At 36.1% G+C, this 16,403-nt stretch overlaps 2 protein-coding genes across 2 annotated transcripts; one reads left to right on the top strand and one right to left on the bottom strand.

The window, feature by feature from the left end:
- Positions 1-1,704: 1,704 nt before the first annotated feature.
- On the top strand, positions 1,705-5,844 carry LOC130715561 (aldehyde dehydrogenase family 3 member F1). Its single transcript, XM_057565678.1, has 10 exons — positions 1,705-1,976; positions 2,150-2,218; positions 3,051-3,147; positions 3,245-3,451; positions 3,833-3,957; positions 4,158-4,262; positions 4,347-4,519; positions 4,774-4,864; positions 4,958-5,107; positions 5,221-5,844. Exons 1-10 carry the CDS (start codon positions 1,776-1,778, stop codon positions 5,458-5,460), a joined length of 1,458 nt encoding a protein of 485 aa, XP_057421661.1. The 5' UTR covers positions 1,705-1,775; the 3' UTR covers positions 5,461-5,844.
- Positions 5,845-7,206: 1,362 nt separating this feature from the next.
- On the bottom strand, positions 7,207-9,933 carry LOC130714908 (probable ubiquitin-conjugating enzyme E2 18). The gene is made up of 6 exons (XM_057564885.1): positions 9,772-9,933; positions 9,574-9,677; positions 9,278-9,380; positions 9,110-9,173; positions 7,717-7,805; positions 7,207-7,535 (listed from the first exon to the last, which is right to left on the bottom strand). The coding sequence occupies exons 1-6, from the start codon at positions 9,802-9,804 to the stop codon at positions 7,440-7,442; spliced, it is 489 nt and encodes a 162-aa protein (XP_057420868.1). The 5' UTR covers positions 9,805-9,933; the 3' UTR covers positions 7,207-7,439.
- Between the last annotated feature and the right edge of the window lie 6,470 nt (positions 9,934-16,403).

Below are 16,403 nucleotides of genomic sequence, written 5' to 3'. Positions count from 1 at the left end.
TTTTTTAAGTCAAAGTTACTGAGCGGCTGAGCCACTTGGGGTTTGAGATGGTTCGCTTGGGCCTAGAGGGATTATGCTCTTGGAGCCCAATTCCACTTCTATCATTATGGGCATGTTTGATAACTGTTTCCAAAACAGTTTTCAGTTTTTTAAAACTGAAAACTTGTTTGGTAAGACCTGTTTTCAAAAACAGTTTTTGAAAACAGTTCTCATTTTCAGTTTTTAAAACTAAAAAACCAAAACAGGTAAAAGATGTTTTCAGTTCCAGTTTTTAGTTTTCAGATATCAGTTTTCTAAATGTTCGAAAACATGTCATTCAAACTGTTTTCTTTTTCTGAAAACTGTTTTTAAGAATTGTTTCTGAAAACTATTTTAAAAACTGAAAACTAAAACTGCTATCAAACAGGCCCTATATGTTTCTTTAACTCTTTTCAGTCTTTTGAGTTGTTATTGTTTGTAATACTTTTCTGTGGGATTTTAGTGTTCGTTATATTATGTGGCTCAAACTATTTATTTGGGTGGTAAGTAGGGTTGTTTACTTGTTTGTGGTATCCTTATTGATAGGAGGATATTTTGTTGTTCTACATGTTATTGTTACAGTAGAAATTTTTCTACACTCGATTTATGGTTTTAATCTCTCACATTTTGGAGGATATTTGTTGTCGCTTTTGGTTACTTATTTATTTACTCTGGTTGCTTACATATATTTTATTGCTATATATTTCACTCCTTGCATGTTCTTTCAAGCAGGGATGGTTAATTTGTCCTTTGGTGGGTTGTTGCTTCTGGTGTGTAGGTGTGTGTGATTACTCTTTCCTACCAACTTCTTCCCTTACATTTATGTTCCTCCTATTCTCAACAAGTGATACCAACCAATAGTTCAGTTTCCACATATTTAGAGGCTTTAGTATGATTTTCAGTTTCAACTCATATTGTATAGTCAGGCTCCGTACCTGAAAAGCTAGCTTTTAGATGAGGGTAGAATACAATTGTTGATACTTAAGGGAAGAGAGCATTTAAAATTCCAGTGAGTTTGAACCAAGCAGAGATTATATAATTTTTTTTTTTGAAACACAGAGATTATATAATTAAGGCAACATATACACAACAATACCTTCAGTTGGTAAAGATAAAATGGGATGAGCTCTTTTGGTGGAAATTGACACACCTGCAGTTTGTAACGACTATTGACCCTCATAAGTTGTCGAATTAAAAAAAAAACAAATTGAGGCGGTTTGGAACCACCATAAATTGTGCGTCTAAAAAATATCTTTTGGGGTTTGAAACCTCCACAATCACATTTAATGTTTTTTTAAATTCTATAACATTTGGCGGTATGAAACTGACACAAATCACATGTGTTGTTAGAATTTTTTTACAAACAAATATTAGTTGTTAATTATTAGTAAATTCGTTTATTCATTAGGGTTTGAACATAACCCTTCACCCTTGAATACCTTTCATTTTCTTTAGCTCACCAAATAAGCTATCCATCCCAGCTTGTTGATAGTTATCCAATAAAAGAAGTGTCCATTGATCACAACCGACAAATTATCTCCTAAAAATTAAATGACACATTTTCTCCTAAAACAAATGTCTTCATAATCAAAATCAGTGGTTAAATCAGACAGTTAGGCGATTCCAACCAACATGGCATTTATGAGACCACCCCACTATAATTAATCACATTGACATAAAAGGGTATGAAAATCGTTGGAAAAATAAAGCAGCAATCCAATACTGCCACTAGACCAAGACTTAGAAGCTCAATTGCCATGGACACTGGTGGGAAAGCAGAAGAAGAGACTGTTAGAGAGTTGAGGCAGTGCTTCAAAACTGGAAGAACAAGAAGTGTGACATGGAGGAAAAAGCAGCTCAAAGCTCTCCTAGACCTTGTTCATGACAATGAAGATGCCATTTTTGAAGCTCTTTATCAAGATCTTGGAAAGCACCCTGTTGAAGCTTACCGCGACGAGGTTAATCATCATTAAGCCGCATCATAGTTTTCGTAGAATGTTGTTAGACATTGATTTATCTCACACACTTTGCACCATATAACCTGTTTGTAATTGCAGTACTGATTGTTAATGATCCTTATCTTATAAAATTTTCCTTTCAAATTGTATTGACTGGTATGACATTTCTGTAGGTTGGAGGGGTAGTAAAATCAGCCACCAACGCTTTGAACAATGTTGACAAATGGATGGCACCTAAGAAGGCAGGTTCTTCCATTTCTTATGTTTAGATTAAATTTTCCCTTTCATTTTAATTAGTTTTCTTATTTGTCTTGCTTAAGTACGTGAACCAACTATCAGAAAGCTTGATGATGGGTCTCAGAGACTCTAATAACATGTCATCATCGAATACAACTTCCTTACAGTCACATTTTCCTAAATTCACCGCAGTCACAGTTTAGCATGATAATCAACTTGTTCATATTCAAAATTAATTCAGATGTATAATCAATATCTTTATATCTAAGCTGTCAAGATCAAATTATTATGGAGCAATGACGTACTACAGTAAATTTAGGAAAATTCAACTGCTTCGTCATCAACCACTTGTCGCAAAAACTTATAGAGTAGGGTGAAGATAGGTGAACAGTTCTATATAATGTTTCTAACACTTTATTTTAAAAATACCATATAATGTGAATATCAGTTATTGGGTTTTTTATGTAAGCCTGATCCAGAAATAAATATAATGGTGCATCAAGGAGTTGAGCATTCTGTATATGAGATGATTGGTTATGTGATCCACCTGCGCCAACATGGAGCAGGAGGATCTCAGTCAATAGGTTATTTTCTGATATGATAAAGTAATTAGAAATACAAGTTTCAGAATTTTCAATCCTTAGATTAGAGCTGAGTGCAGCAAAAGTTGTTTTCTCATGCATTCATATCATTTCATTTTGTACATATTGCATAATAATTCATCATGGGTGTTCATGTTCTAGTACTGTTTTTCAGCTGCTTCTTCCCCACTATTCTGGTTAAGATTTTATGTCAGCTATTAACTTTACCTCCTCCACTTTGGGGCTATTAATGCAGAGTCCTATTCCTTTGCTTTTCTTCCCAGCAAAAGGAGAAGTGTTGCCAGAACCACTTGGAGTGGTTCTCATATTTTCTTCTTGGAACTACCCCATCAGTGAGTGAGAATCTCAGGAATGATTCAATTTATTATCAATATATACTTTGCTTTTTTAGAAATAGTTTAAAAGTTGTAATAAATTTACTGCATGCAGTATTGGCATTGGATCCATTGATTGGGGCAATATCTGCTGGAAATGTTGTGGTCTTAAAACCATCAGAGCAAGCTCCAGCATGTTCCTCTTTTCTTGCCAAGACCCTTCCTCACTACTTGGACTCTAATGCCATCAAGGTGATTGAGGGTGGAGCAGATGTGTGTGAACAGCTACTGCTGCAGAAATGGGACAAAATATTCTTCACTGGTATTATTTTTTATAATATGCAATGTACTAATGTGTATATTGAATTTAATTTTTCTATTGGTTTAAATATGTTTTGGTTTCTGCATTATTATTATTAGAAAATAGAAATTATTGGTTTTAGCCCTTCTTTGTTTTTTGTTTGACTTCAGTTACTGTATTTTCGAAATAACCATGATTCAATCCGGAATAGTACCAATACCAAACGAAAAAAGACAATTATGACTGCTCGAACTTACTAAAACGACCATTGTCTTTTTCTTTTGGTATTGGTCCTTTTAGAGAGGCTGAAACATGGTTGTATCGAAAATACAGGAAATAAAAACAAAGAATTTAACTCCTGTTACTCTAGAATTATATATCCATTGTGGATCACATTTTCAGGAAGTCCACGTGTGGCTAGCATGGTCATGTCTGCTGCTGCTAAGAATTTAACTCCTGTTACTCTGGAGCTGGGTGGAAAATGCCCTGCCATACTTGATTCCCTTTCCAATCCTTCAGATTTTAAGGTAGTTCACATGAGTTATTGCGCCCGTTAGGATGTGGACCAAAGAACACTTCGAGTGCTTTTTTTAGCAGAGAAGCTCCAATAAGTGCTCCTTAATCCATATCCAAGCGGGATTATTTATTGCCTGTCGACAATGACACATTCAAGTTCATTTCAAGGTCTAATTTGGTTTGCTTTTCTGCACATTTTGTACACACAAAGTTGGCTGTCAAAAGAATCGTAGGAGGGAAGTGGGGAGCGTGTAATGGACAAGCATGTATAGGAATCGACTATGTTCTTGTTGAAGAGAAGTTCTCATCTGATCTGGTATTCACTGATCACACATCACAAGCTGTTATTTGTTCTAAAATTTCATTTATTCTGATAAATAACTTGTTGGTTTTCTTATAGATAGAACTATTGAAGAAGTTCATCAGAAAGTTTTTTGGTGACAACCCATTAGAGTCAAAGTCATTGTCGCGAATAGTGAATAAGCAGCACTTTCAAAGATTAGGCAATCTTCTTAAAGACCCTCTTGTTGCTGCTTCCATCGTTCATGGCGGCTCCGCAAATGAAGAAAACCTGTAATAGTTGACTCTAATCTTTGTTGTTCAATTCAGCTTAGAATGTAAATTTCTGCCTGCAGGGAAATACATGGTATTTTTGGATCACCTATTATGTCCTCAAAATCAATTCTAGCACCCATAAGCTACTCGCAAAAGCTTCTCCATAGAACTGAATCTGGTTTTACAGTTAATTTTAGGAGAATTTCCAAACCTGCATGAACTGATTAGGACTCAGATTATTTCAACTCATGAATTTATTACAACTATTTCAGGTTCATTGAGCCCACAATCTTGTTAGATCCTCCACTAGACGCGGAGATAATGACAGAAGAAATCTTTGGACCACTGCTTCCAGTGATCACAGTGAGAGTTCTCAATTAATCCCACTTTATGTTCTTAATTTTGACATATATTGTGCCATTGTCTTGTTGAACTCTTAACTTGCTGTTTGTACAGGTGAAAAATATTCAGGAAACTATTGAATTTGTCAATTCAAGACCAAAACCTCTAACCCTTTATGCCTTCACCAAAAATGAAGCTTTCAAGACACAGATTCTATCAGAAACCTCTTCGGGGAGTGTCGTATTCAATGATTCACTGGTTCAAGTACTGCTTTTTTTTCTTGCTTTTCTCCCATGAATTTTCCCTTTCATCAAGAAAGGAATAATATAAGAAAAAAAGATCTAATCTAATTATTAGTGTCATTCTTCTTTGTGCAGTTTTTATGTGATACACTCCCCTTTGGAGGTGTTGGCCAGAGTGGCATGGGAAGGTACCATGGGAAGTTCTCCTTTGACACTTTCAGCCATGAAAAAGCAGTAATGCATAGAAGGCTGTGCCTTGAAATTGAACCAAGGTACCCTCCTTGGAATAATTTCAAGCTAGAGTTTATCAAATTGGCATATAGATTGAACTACTTTGGACTAGTTCTGCACATGCTGGGCTTGAAAAAACACTAGATATATATCAATTCTGCAGCTATAATGCTTATCTATCCTCGAATAGATGATGACTCAATATGCATTAGGCTTTATTATTGTGAGTGAATACGAGTTATCAACTATGCATTAGGCATTATGTCTATTCAACACTTATTCAACTATGTTCGAAGTGTTTTGATGCCCTACATTATACTGTCGAATTCTTTCTAAGAGGTTGCCAATATTTTTATTTCAATTGAAAAGCAACATTTCCCTTGATTCATGTTTTGAAAAGGTTGGTTTTGAGGTTGACTTAAACTGGTGTATGCAACTTTGTTGAACTACATGATCAAAAGGTGGAGTCTAAAGACATGGTTTACTTTTAGTCTTTAAGCTTTGTATATAAATTATGTTTTAGTTGAATCTTATGTTTTGAAAGTCCGCAATAGGATTTAATTTGTGATGCCGATACTCGCAACTAAGAGATAAGGTGACATATGTGTTGTATGTTCATCGTAATTAACCAAGTTATCGTTAGTCGCAACGGAGAGATAATTCAACCTATGAGTTGTGCGCTCATCGTGTTCAAAAGAAATTATCGTAACTTGCATCAAATAGATAATGCAACTTATGAGATGTGATAGTTGTTGTGAATCCATTTGAACAAGCAAATTGTCTCTCCTTTCATATAAAAAAATAAGCTCCAATCTCTGTTCATGAGGGCCTTGATAGAGCTGAAAATATTCGTTAGCTTGAAATATCCAATCCAGAGGGTCAGATTCATCAAAAGTAGAAGCAGTTTATGTTGTTATGGGTAGAGGAGTGGAGGGGCTGGAAATTTAGATGGTTTGGGCAGGGACGTAGAGGATGTAAATAATGGAAGAGCGGTTCAGGTATTCGCGGTTGATGGATGAACAAATTGTTTACCTTGTGCATCAGACCTATGAGAACGGTGGTGAAGACAGTGGCTGGAATCAACGAAGGTTTGAAGTTGTTCTTGACGCCTAGACAAGGAAGACAACACTTCAGCAATGGATGCCAACAGATCAATGGAGACACGTGAATAATCTATAGGAGGCATGGGAAGAACAATGAAAGCACTGGCTGATAGGATGTAGAAAATTCCACTAAAAAAACTAAGCAGAAAATTTAAGAGAAGGAAAAAACATAATAAAAATGGGATAGCAATACTCAAATTTTTTGGTACTATTCATGACTCACCAGCTAACATTTATTGTTAGGAAGAAACCCTTAAACTAAAGATAGTCATACAAGTGATAATATCCTAATACTTTGAATATTCTAGAATATAGGAAAGTATTTAAACCCTTACTTAGTGGGATAAGACTTTAGTGAGATAAGACTTTTGTTGCTGTTGGATAGAAAAATATTTAAACATAGTCATTCATCCATTTAGGCCTATTGATAGCTCTTTTGTACCTAATTCTAACAGAAGCACTGAGACCAACTGCACTTCTGCTATCAGATTCATAGGAGAAGCATAAGTCAAATATAGACTTCATATACAAAAGAAAACAGTCGCTTCACTCGGCCAGTATTCAGAATAATTTATCTCTTCCTCTATCTCCTTTTCTTTTTCCTGCTTTGTGGCAGGGTAAAGATTACCTTCCCAACTAACACGCAAAGCTTTATACTCGACAAGAAAATTCCAGAACTACACGCTAGGGAAAACAATAAGGAAAACAAAGCAAAGGGTTCCCAACTTGCACCATTAGTGCGACAAATAGGAATTAGTTATGCATATTGTCAATATAAAGATACAGATTAAACAATAAGAAAGAGAAGTACTAAAAAGGACCAGTTATCAGTTATGGGGTAAACAAAGTATTGAGTTTGCTTCCTCACATTATGAGGGGTGATTCCAATTTACAAGAGTGTTATTATGTGTTTACACGTTACAGGGATCCTAAATTCTTAAAATGCATTTCCCCGCTTCTTCATTTTCCCTTTAGAAAGGATAATCCTATATTCTAAATTTGTGAACTTAATACAAGTTATTACACTTTATCATCATGGAACCACCACTTTGTCTCCTTGGGAGATCTGCCATTTCTGCAGTTCTTAACATAGCGGTCATTATCTTCAGGGCATTTCTGCGAACGAAATCGAGTCAGAGTTGTTAGGAAAGGCAATATAGAATCCCATGTGTCATTTGTGCATATATGATTCTACTACAGCTAAGGTGCACACACATGGACAAATGCATGTTATAGAAATTTAGAAAGTGGAGAATATGTTAAAAGAAAAAAGACAGTAAATACAATAGATTCTCACCTTTGCCGGTGAGCTTGAAAGCATTGAGAGAATGCTGATGCATATAGAACTAACTGTCATGGCTGGGGACCAAGAATCATACAATATATCTGCATAATTTCATAAAGCATAACGAATGTCAGCTCAACACCAAAAAGCAGATCCCATATCAATGGGATTTTACTGATCATGGCTGGGGACCAAGAATCATAGAATATATCTGCATAAACTCATAAAGCATAACAAATGACAGCTCAACATCAAAAAGCAGATCCCATTTCAATGGGATTTTACTGATCTACACTTAACAGCAAAACTACAAAGGGGAATATTATCTCTTATGACTCCTCATCGATATCTAGATGAGAAGGGCTCGAAAGAATTGTGAGAATCAGTTAGGAAATTACTATTCTGTTCTTTGGAAGTTACTATTATATTACTTGTTACTTGTTAGGTTTTTTGTGTATTCAATCCTTTGTTACCAATCTCATCCTAGTGTTCTAGGTCTATCTTATCTCTTGAAAACTCCTTCATCCATCTCTCTGATCCTTTCCCATTTACTGAGATGCATAAAGGAAATAATAACCATTTCCTAACTTCAATTCCCACTTTCTGTTGTTACCCTTCTTAATGATTCAATCTCACTTAGTAGTAAGAAAAATGGAGACAATTCTCAATAAAATAAACTAGCATTTGTCTAATATGCAAAAAGGAGAAAATAAAAAAGGGCATTTTGATGAATCCTGACTAACCATTTAAGATATCAACGAATAAAACAGTAATGTTTCATTTAGAAAGCTACTTGAACATTTTGCAGCAATAACACCCAATCAATTACCCCCAGAATAAATGGGAAGAAATGGAGAAATCAAGAGAAGCTCCAGGCTGAAACTCAAGATCAGGAGAACTATTATGGACTCTAAAAGTAGTACACCCAGCCAATCAAAACATAACTTGTGACACACTAACAGAATCTATTTAATCAAAAGTTAATAATAATTTCTAGGATTTGGGTGTATCAAAATGAGAATACACAACCATATCTCCAAAATTTGATCATGCAGAAGCAGAGACATTTATAAACAAGATTATGAATGTTCAGGCATAGTTCATATTGAGAAGAGAAGCTTATACAAAGCAATGGGAGAGTCATCACTCAAGCATCCAACTATTCCATGTCCACATCTCCTCAAAATTAAAATTCACATTAACAATGCTAGCATATTTCAAAGTTGACAAATTAAATGAAAACATAAATCTGCACAAGTAACAAAGCCATTTCCAAGAAGCTTTTCTTATTCCATACATTAACTTCTAAACTAGCTATTTTCAAACAGGAATAACAACAATAACCAAGGGGATATCTCATAGAAAGATTATACCACAACCATAACACAATGAGTAAATATCATACCTAAACAAATATGCCCATTGCTGTAGATATGAGGATGCAATGGAGCAGGATGCTTAAATATGACCTGTTCAAAACACCATCCACAACAAAATTCAGAACAAAACCAGCTACAAAATGGGTAAATAAATTTATATAGCTTCTTTTTCTAGAAAATTCCTATGGCTTAACCTGTGGAGCTTCCATTGGGTAATGCACAGGAAAATCCACCTGAAGCTTGTAGGTCTCATTAGCATAAAGTGTCCCAGGTGCTCCAGTCACTTCAATAACCCAACTTTGAATAGGGAACACAAAATAAAAAACAAAACAAAACCCACCTTCAATAACCAGAAAAAACCTCAAAACTAACCGAAAGAACAAAACTTGATAATGGGAAAACGGTGGAAAAGGAAAACCCATTAACCGCCACAAACAACAGTTTAACACAAAACCCATTTCACAAATTGGAAAACCAGAACAGTGAATACCTCTGGAGATTGTCGGTGACTTTGTGGTTGAAACCAGAGGGAGGGTTTCGCTGCCACTCGACGAGCTCTTTCTGGAGCCTATTGCAGGCAATCTTACTGAGATTCTGAGATTTCGAGAAGAAAAAATCAAATAGTGAAAATGAAGAGATGAATCGACATGGAAATGGAATGGAAGAAGAAGATGAAGATGGGGTTTACCTTGCGAGAGGATGAAGATGAAGAGCTAGTCATCGAGTTGCAGAGGAAAACGTTGAAGTGTGAAGCGAAGAAGAAGAAGAAGAAGAAGAAGAAGAAGAAGCATGCGATGGAAGAGATAGATGGTATCGGCGACGATGCTTTACGTGTTATTATTGACCGGTTTATTTATTTATTTATTTATTTATGTTTCCTTCATTACATTTTATTTCTTTCATTATTTTTATTTTTATTGTTATCCTATAACCTCTACCATACTCCTCTAATTTTTTAAGAAAAAATGATTAGTCGTTTCTTTGGGGAGGGGATGTTTCTACTAGGAGTATGCAATGGATGGGGTGGGAGCGTTTGGCCAACTCTAAGGTGGTTGGGGGTCTTGGTTTCAGATCTTTTAAAGCTTTTAACACAGCTTTGTTAGCAAAGCAATGGTGGTGGCGCATTGTGACATGTGAGATTCGTTGTTGGCTCGTGTGTTCAAAGCTATCTATTTCAGGCACAATTCTCTTCAACGGGCTAAGCTTGGCTATCGTCCAAGCTATGCTTGGAGGAGTATCTTTGAGGCCCGGTGGGTGAGTGATCGGGGTTGTTTCTGGAAGGTTGGTAGGGGAGAGCAGGTTCAGGTTTGGGAGGATCGGTCGGTTTCAGCAGCAGGTGATTTTAAGGTGGTCTCGGGTAGGAGTGTGGCACCTATGATTCAATCTGTTGCTGACTTGATTGACCACGATCGGGTGCGCTGGAAAGAGGGCCTCGTGCGACAGATTTTCTCAGCTTATGAGGCCTCTATGATCCTGCAAATTCCATTATCCATGCCATCTTTGAATGATGTGCTGGTGTGGGGTGCGAATCATGATGGCTTTTATACCACAAAGTCAGCTTATCGGTTTATCTTAGAGTGTGAGGAAGTGAACGGTGCTGCTCCTTCAGGTAGCCATGGTAATGCTGCTGTTTGGAAGAGTGTGTGGCGGGGGAAATCGGTGCCTCGGTGTAAGGAGTTAGCATGGCGTCTTTGTCATGGTTTTCTTCCTACCCGGGTGGCTTTGAAGCGGCGTGGTGTGGATGTTGACGTGATTTGTCCCATGTTTGGTGAGGCGGAAGAATCTCTGGAGCATGCTCTCTTCCTTTGTTCCACTGTAGTTCCGGTTTGGCTCCGCTCACCCTTTCCTTTAGACTTTCGTGATGGTTGTCCAGCAGGGTTTACGTTCGAGAGCTGGTTGATGAATTTAGCCTCGTTAGATGATGAGTGGGTGATGGGTGTGGTGCTTACGTTGTTGTATGCGGTCTGGGCGCGGCGTAATATGTGGGTCTTTGATGATCGTTGGTTAACCGTGGAGCAGGTCATGTTGCGTGCAAATTCCATGCGTGTGGTGCCTTTGGAGCCTGATATTTCTGTTTCTGCTGCTCAGGTTAACCGCCTCAGTGTTGGGAATGTGTGGCAACCTCCAAGTGCTAGTGTGGTGAAGATTAATACTGATGTGTCTTATACAGCTATGGAGGTGGTGAGGAATTTGCGTGGGGAGATTCTTGCATGTGCGTCGGCAAAACGAGAAGGGGCCTCATCAGCTGAAGTGGCAGAGTCTTTGGCTCTCCGGTGGACTATGATGCTTGCTATTGACTTGGGGTTTAACTTGGGGTTTATGGTCGTTGTCTTTGAAACGGATTGTGCTGTTCTTGATGGTGCTTGGCAACGTGAGGGGAAGGATAGATCTTATTTGGGTTCAGTTATTGCAGATTGTTATAATATGCTCTCGTCTTTTTGCTCTTTTCAATTTGTGCTCGTCCGTAGAACTCCTAATAAAGTTGTGGATTGTTTAGCTAAGTTTGCTATTTCAAGTTTTTGTAATGTTTGGCTTGAGGGTTGCCCAACTATGTTGGAGCCTATTCTAGTTGCTGATGTAAACTTTGCTACCATTGATTAATAACATCAATTGCTTATTATCAAAAAAAATGAAGTTAGAATTACGTGATGGGTTGAGAGGAAGAGGTATAGGGTTCAAACTTTGAAAGGTGCCATTTATCTTTCTGATGTAAAAAAAAACAGAATTACGCGATGGGTGTTGGTTGCAGTGATAAAAAATGACTTGTTGAATCCAAAGGTCGAGAGGTTGATTCGTATGAGCTGCACTATTGGGAAGACTTTTGACTTTTACTAGATCTGAATCGAACGAAAGGAAGAAAAAAAAATCTCTTTAGCAAAATGAGTTGTGACTTTTATATTCTTATATTATTCTTATTTTCAAAACACTAATAGTTAATAGATAATATAAGTAGGGGTAGACAATTATATTTATGGTTTTAGTTAAGTAGTGTTTCTATTCCTTCCAATTTGGGATATGAAAATTGACGGTAAGTATCACTTTCAATCACATTCCATCCTCATTAAGCGAAATCAAACATTGGAGCATAATAACACTATTTCATACATTCTCTCCGATGAATATAAATATAGTTTGGGTATGTAGAAAGATCAATTGGTGGATAAAAGTGATTGTTTGGAATTATAAGTTGAAAGTTTCATTCTTAACTCTTAAGAGTTCCATTGTTTGAGAGACCTTCCTCCTTCACCAATTTAAGGCTCTCAAACTACATACAATAGTTTCTCACCTTCTTAATATCACATGAGTCGCTTATGTCTTAACATAGTATTTTCAAAATTGTTAGAGAAAAGATTTTTTTTTTTATCTTTATAAGGAATTCCCACAAAAGTTTAATTTATATGTATTAAGATTGTTAAAGAGTTTTGCACTATCACTCAATTGCATTTCAAAAATATGTCAAATTGCCATTTGAGTTCATAAAATAAAATAATTTTTCACCGCGCCTCTTCCATTAACCGTACGTATACATTTTTCTCTTCCAACAATCTTTGCTAAAGATTAACTCTCAAGTTAGTGTGCTTTTCTGATAAAGCACTCTTTAAGGCTGTGTTTGGTTTAAATGAGAGGAGAGGAGAAGAAGAGATAAATTTTAAAAAATTTAAGAGGAGGGAAGAAGAGGGAAAATAACCCTTTTCCTGTTTGATTCTAGAGGGGGCCGGTGAAATTTAAATTTTTTTTTATTGCCCTTTTATTGAAAAACTAAACATGAGGAAAGGACATTCTGCCAAATGAATTTTTTTCTTCAAAATACTGTTGGGATGTCAAGTGTGAGTAAAAAATTTCCATCTTGGAAGATTAGAGGAGTGATGAACACTTTATAAGTGAGAAGACTCGTACACCCATTACCTTAAGGTTTTTGTGAAATATGTGTTGTCCAATCCACTTTGATGTGCTCAGATAAGCCCAATGTGGAAAATCCCCGATGTTATCCTGTTGTAGCCCAGCAAAACCATCAACTTTGGTCAATGAAAGATATATGAGCTAATGTAAGACAAATTGCGTACCTAGCATTATTCATCATTTGATACATGTCACCTAATTAATTGGAGGGTATAATCAATCACTGCCCTGTCTTATTTAAATAGTTTGGACCGATCAAATTGTCTAGAATTGATAATCCCAAACAATAATTATCTGGTTATGATTTGATTTGATAACCAAATTGATGGTCAGTTTTCTTTTGCTAGCTGTAGTTGAAACCTAGTTGAAACAATCAATTCATCAACTTATATATACTAGCTTGTTCGTTGTTAGTTATGAATCACTTCACATTTGCTCATATTTCATACATTTTTTTCCTCTTAGATTTCATATTTAGTTATTTGAAAACTATTTATGTATAGTAAGGGTCAGGATTTAATTTTTACTTTCTAAACTCTGTTTTTCTTATAAAATTATCACATTTTTATTTTATTAATTGATTGTTAGTTATGAAGCACTTCACATTAATGCAAATTTCATACTTTTTTCTTATAAATTTCATATTTTTTTTGTTAGAAAAAGATTAACAACAAAGACAAAAACTAGCTAATAACATTCAAATACAACGACACATAAACAAAGGATGGTGGTCTCTCCCAAATATGAATCGGAGAACCAGTTCAATTATTTGAAATTCATAGTAGGGTATTTGAAATTCTATTTTTACTATAAAATAAGAGCTTAATTGATATGCTTAAACTTCTGTTATAATATTCTATTATGGATCAAATAAAATAGTTATCAGCTTGTTTATAGTTTATTTTCTGTTTTCAAAGATTTTCTGAGAGAGAGAGAGGGGACAGTATGGATGATGGATCTCATCCTTCAAATAATTGTCAAAGTCAACTGATGGAAATGAGAACTTTTTGATTGTTATATCGGAGTATATATACTCCAATATAAAAATATTGGAGTATATATTCTCCAATATAAAAATATTGGAGTATATATTCTCCAATTAATTTTCCTTTTGTAAATATATATATATATATATATATATATTAGGTGAGAGGAGTAGTTTATGGTGAGAGGTGAGAGTGTGCAATAATAGCCATTAGATTATTTTGAATGGTTTGGATTTAATCTCATTTAATATACTCTCACGTGACACTCCAACTCTAACTTTCCAACCCCACGCGCATCCTCCTATGTGCTTTTGCTATGTTCCCAACGCCCCTGATGCTGTCTTTCTCACTTCCGCCATTGATGTTTTTCTCCCTTCCCCATTTCACACACCACCCATCATGGAGAGCTAGATTTGCCATCCCAACCATTAGATTTCACACCCCTCATTTCCGGATTTTCAAGTTCCGAATTATTTCAGAATTTTAGATTCCGAAATTAATTCGTGATTTGTAGTGCAAAATACATGTAACACCCCATTTTTGAGTGAAAAAATGCTTCGAAAACCTTATTTCCGAAATATTTCAGAAACTAAGTTTCCGTAAGTGGGGTGGCATTTCTAATGAGTGGGGTGGCAAATCTAATGATCCCCATCATGAAATCGAAAAGGACCAAATCATGGAATCAAGATATATCCAGGTTCCCAGTTTCCACGGTATATGTAAGCAGAAATAAAGTTGCAGAAAAACAAAAGATTGAATCCAACAAAACTAACTACTGATTCCAGAACCCTTCCCTCACGGGAAAAGGCTCTGATACCAGAGCGTGCGGAAGCTATAATAAAACATTATTGAAATCAGAGTATAGCAGAACTTACTGAAACAAAGCTTTTATTCAACTCGGAAGAAACTTACAAACATTTAGAGAGAGAGAGAGAGAGATAGAGAGAGAAAGCAGAGGGAAAAACCCGATGCCTTCTACTCTTACTAAGCTACCTATTTATACAAGTTCTGACCATGGTTACTTTCGAAAGTAACTCTGGTTTTCATAAAAGTAACTACAGTTAATGAAAAGTAACTTTAATAATGGAAACTTTAATAATGAAAGTAGATTCTTTGTCGGCCAATACTGAAAAGCAGATTCTTTCTTGATCATGATGAGAAGGGCTGATAATGACCGTTTGTCCTTAAGTGTATGGATGATAATTGATGCCTAGGCAGTCATCTTCATTTTCTTGAAGGTAGTTCTGACTGTTGGCTGATGAAGTATCTGAGCCTGATTTCTGACTCATCATATCTATCTTCTTTTGAAATTCTTCGGGAGAACCGGCCGAGGCTAATTCGGCTATGAGCCTTGATCTTTCTTGGAGAAATGAACTTTCTTGATTGAGACGAGAAACAGGGGTAGTTGACAGCTGTTTCTTGCTTTGCTGAGTAAGCTGATAAGTCTTTATCCAAGCTTCAAGTTTTGTCTGTTGAATTAGAGAGATATTGAATTTTGCCCACCATTTTATTTTAAAAATGCGGTAGAGCTGATAGAGTTCTGTATCCTCATAAATTTCTACAGTCCTCCAATCCCAGGTTAAAATCCAGGAGATAGCTTGAGAAGCTGTGAACATGAGGAGTTTGTCTTCCATAATGAAATTTGACCTTTGAGCAAAGTACTTGAATAATGATTTTACTTCTTCGGGAAAGATGGACTCATCGAGACCTATCTTGCAAAACCAAACTTTAAACCATTGAGGAAACTTTAAAGAGATTCCCTTTTGGAACCAAATGAACCAGGAGTGTTGATAAGGACGGAGATACAAGGCATAGTACCAGGCATCGGTATAATCAAAGTAGTTATAACTAGGCGGTATAATCAAAGTAGTTATAACTAACCAGAAAAATGTTTAAAATAATGAAGAGGAGCATTCCAGTCCTGGGGTGTAAGGACTTTAAGGATTTTGATCTTGGAGAAAGCTATTTCTCCTTGTTTATCTTGATTATGTGTGACTTCTATGGAGTCAGAGTCTACTAGAATGAACTCATAAAATAATCTGGTCTTTTTGGGATGTCCAGGGACATAATGAAAGTTGGTAGGAAATAATTGAGTGGCTATTTCTTTAGGACTTAAAGAGAAATGTTCTTTCTCTATAATGAGAGATGGCTCACCTTCTGGTTTTTCCAGATATTCGGTTGGCTCGGTTTTGACAGAGGATTTTGAGGGGTTTTGTGCTAATACTGTATATTTATTGGTTAATGGAACTAATGAAGTTTTTTGGGGAGGTGTCTTGACAATTTGAGCTGTGGTGAGTTTTTGAGAAGTTTTTGAAGGGGTGGCTGGTATTGAAGATCCAGCAACCTTGATAGGGGTTACTACTATTGCTTTTGATCCTGATGATGATGATGCTGATGAACCCAGTGGGGGTCCATATTGATCCTTTGATTTGGG

The sequence above is a fragment of the Lotus japonicus genome, chromosome 4 (assembly GCF_012489685.1).
Source record: "Lotus japonicus ecotype B-129 chromosome 4, LjGifu_v1.2".
In the NCBI taxonomy this organism is placed as follows: domain Eukaryota; kingdom Viridiplantae; phylum Streptophyta; class Magnoliopsida; order Fabales; family Fabaceae; genus Lotus; species Lotus japonicus.
The sequence above is the reverse complement of the archived record's forward strand: the minus strand, read 5'-3'. Positions and strand labels throughout refer to the sequence as shown.

What these genes read in the sequence shown, in the direction of transcription:
- LOC130715561 (XM_057565678.1), top strand. Translation starts at nt 1,776, where the DNA reads ATGGACACTGGTGGGAAAGCAGAAGAAGAGACTGTTAGAGAGTTGAGG. An exon ending in CCAATCCTTCAGATTTTAAG is followed by an intron (nt 3,958 to 4,157) that starts GTAGTTCACATG and finishes GTACACACAAAG; the next exon opens with TTGGCTGTCAAAAGAATCGT. An exon ending in TCCGCAAATGAAGAAAACCT is followed by an intron (nt 4,520 to 4,773) that starts GTAATAGTTGAC and finishes CAACTATTTCAG; the next exon opens with GTTCATTGAGCCCACAATCT.
- LOC130714908 (XM_057564885.1), bottom strand. Translation starts at nt 9,804, where the DNA reads ATGACTAGCTCTTCATCTTCATCCTCTCGCAAG. An exon ending in CATCTTCATCCTCTCGCAAG is followed by an intron (nt 9,678 to 9,771) that starts GTAAACCCCATC and finishes TCGAAATCTCAG; the next exon opens with AATCTCAGTAAGATTGCCTG. An exon ending in TTTCAAGCTCACCGGCAAAG is followed by an intron (nt 7,536 to 7,716) that starts GTGAGAATCTAT and finishes TTTCGTTCGCAG; the next exon opens with AAATGCCCTGAAGATAATGA.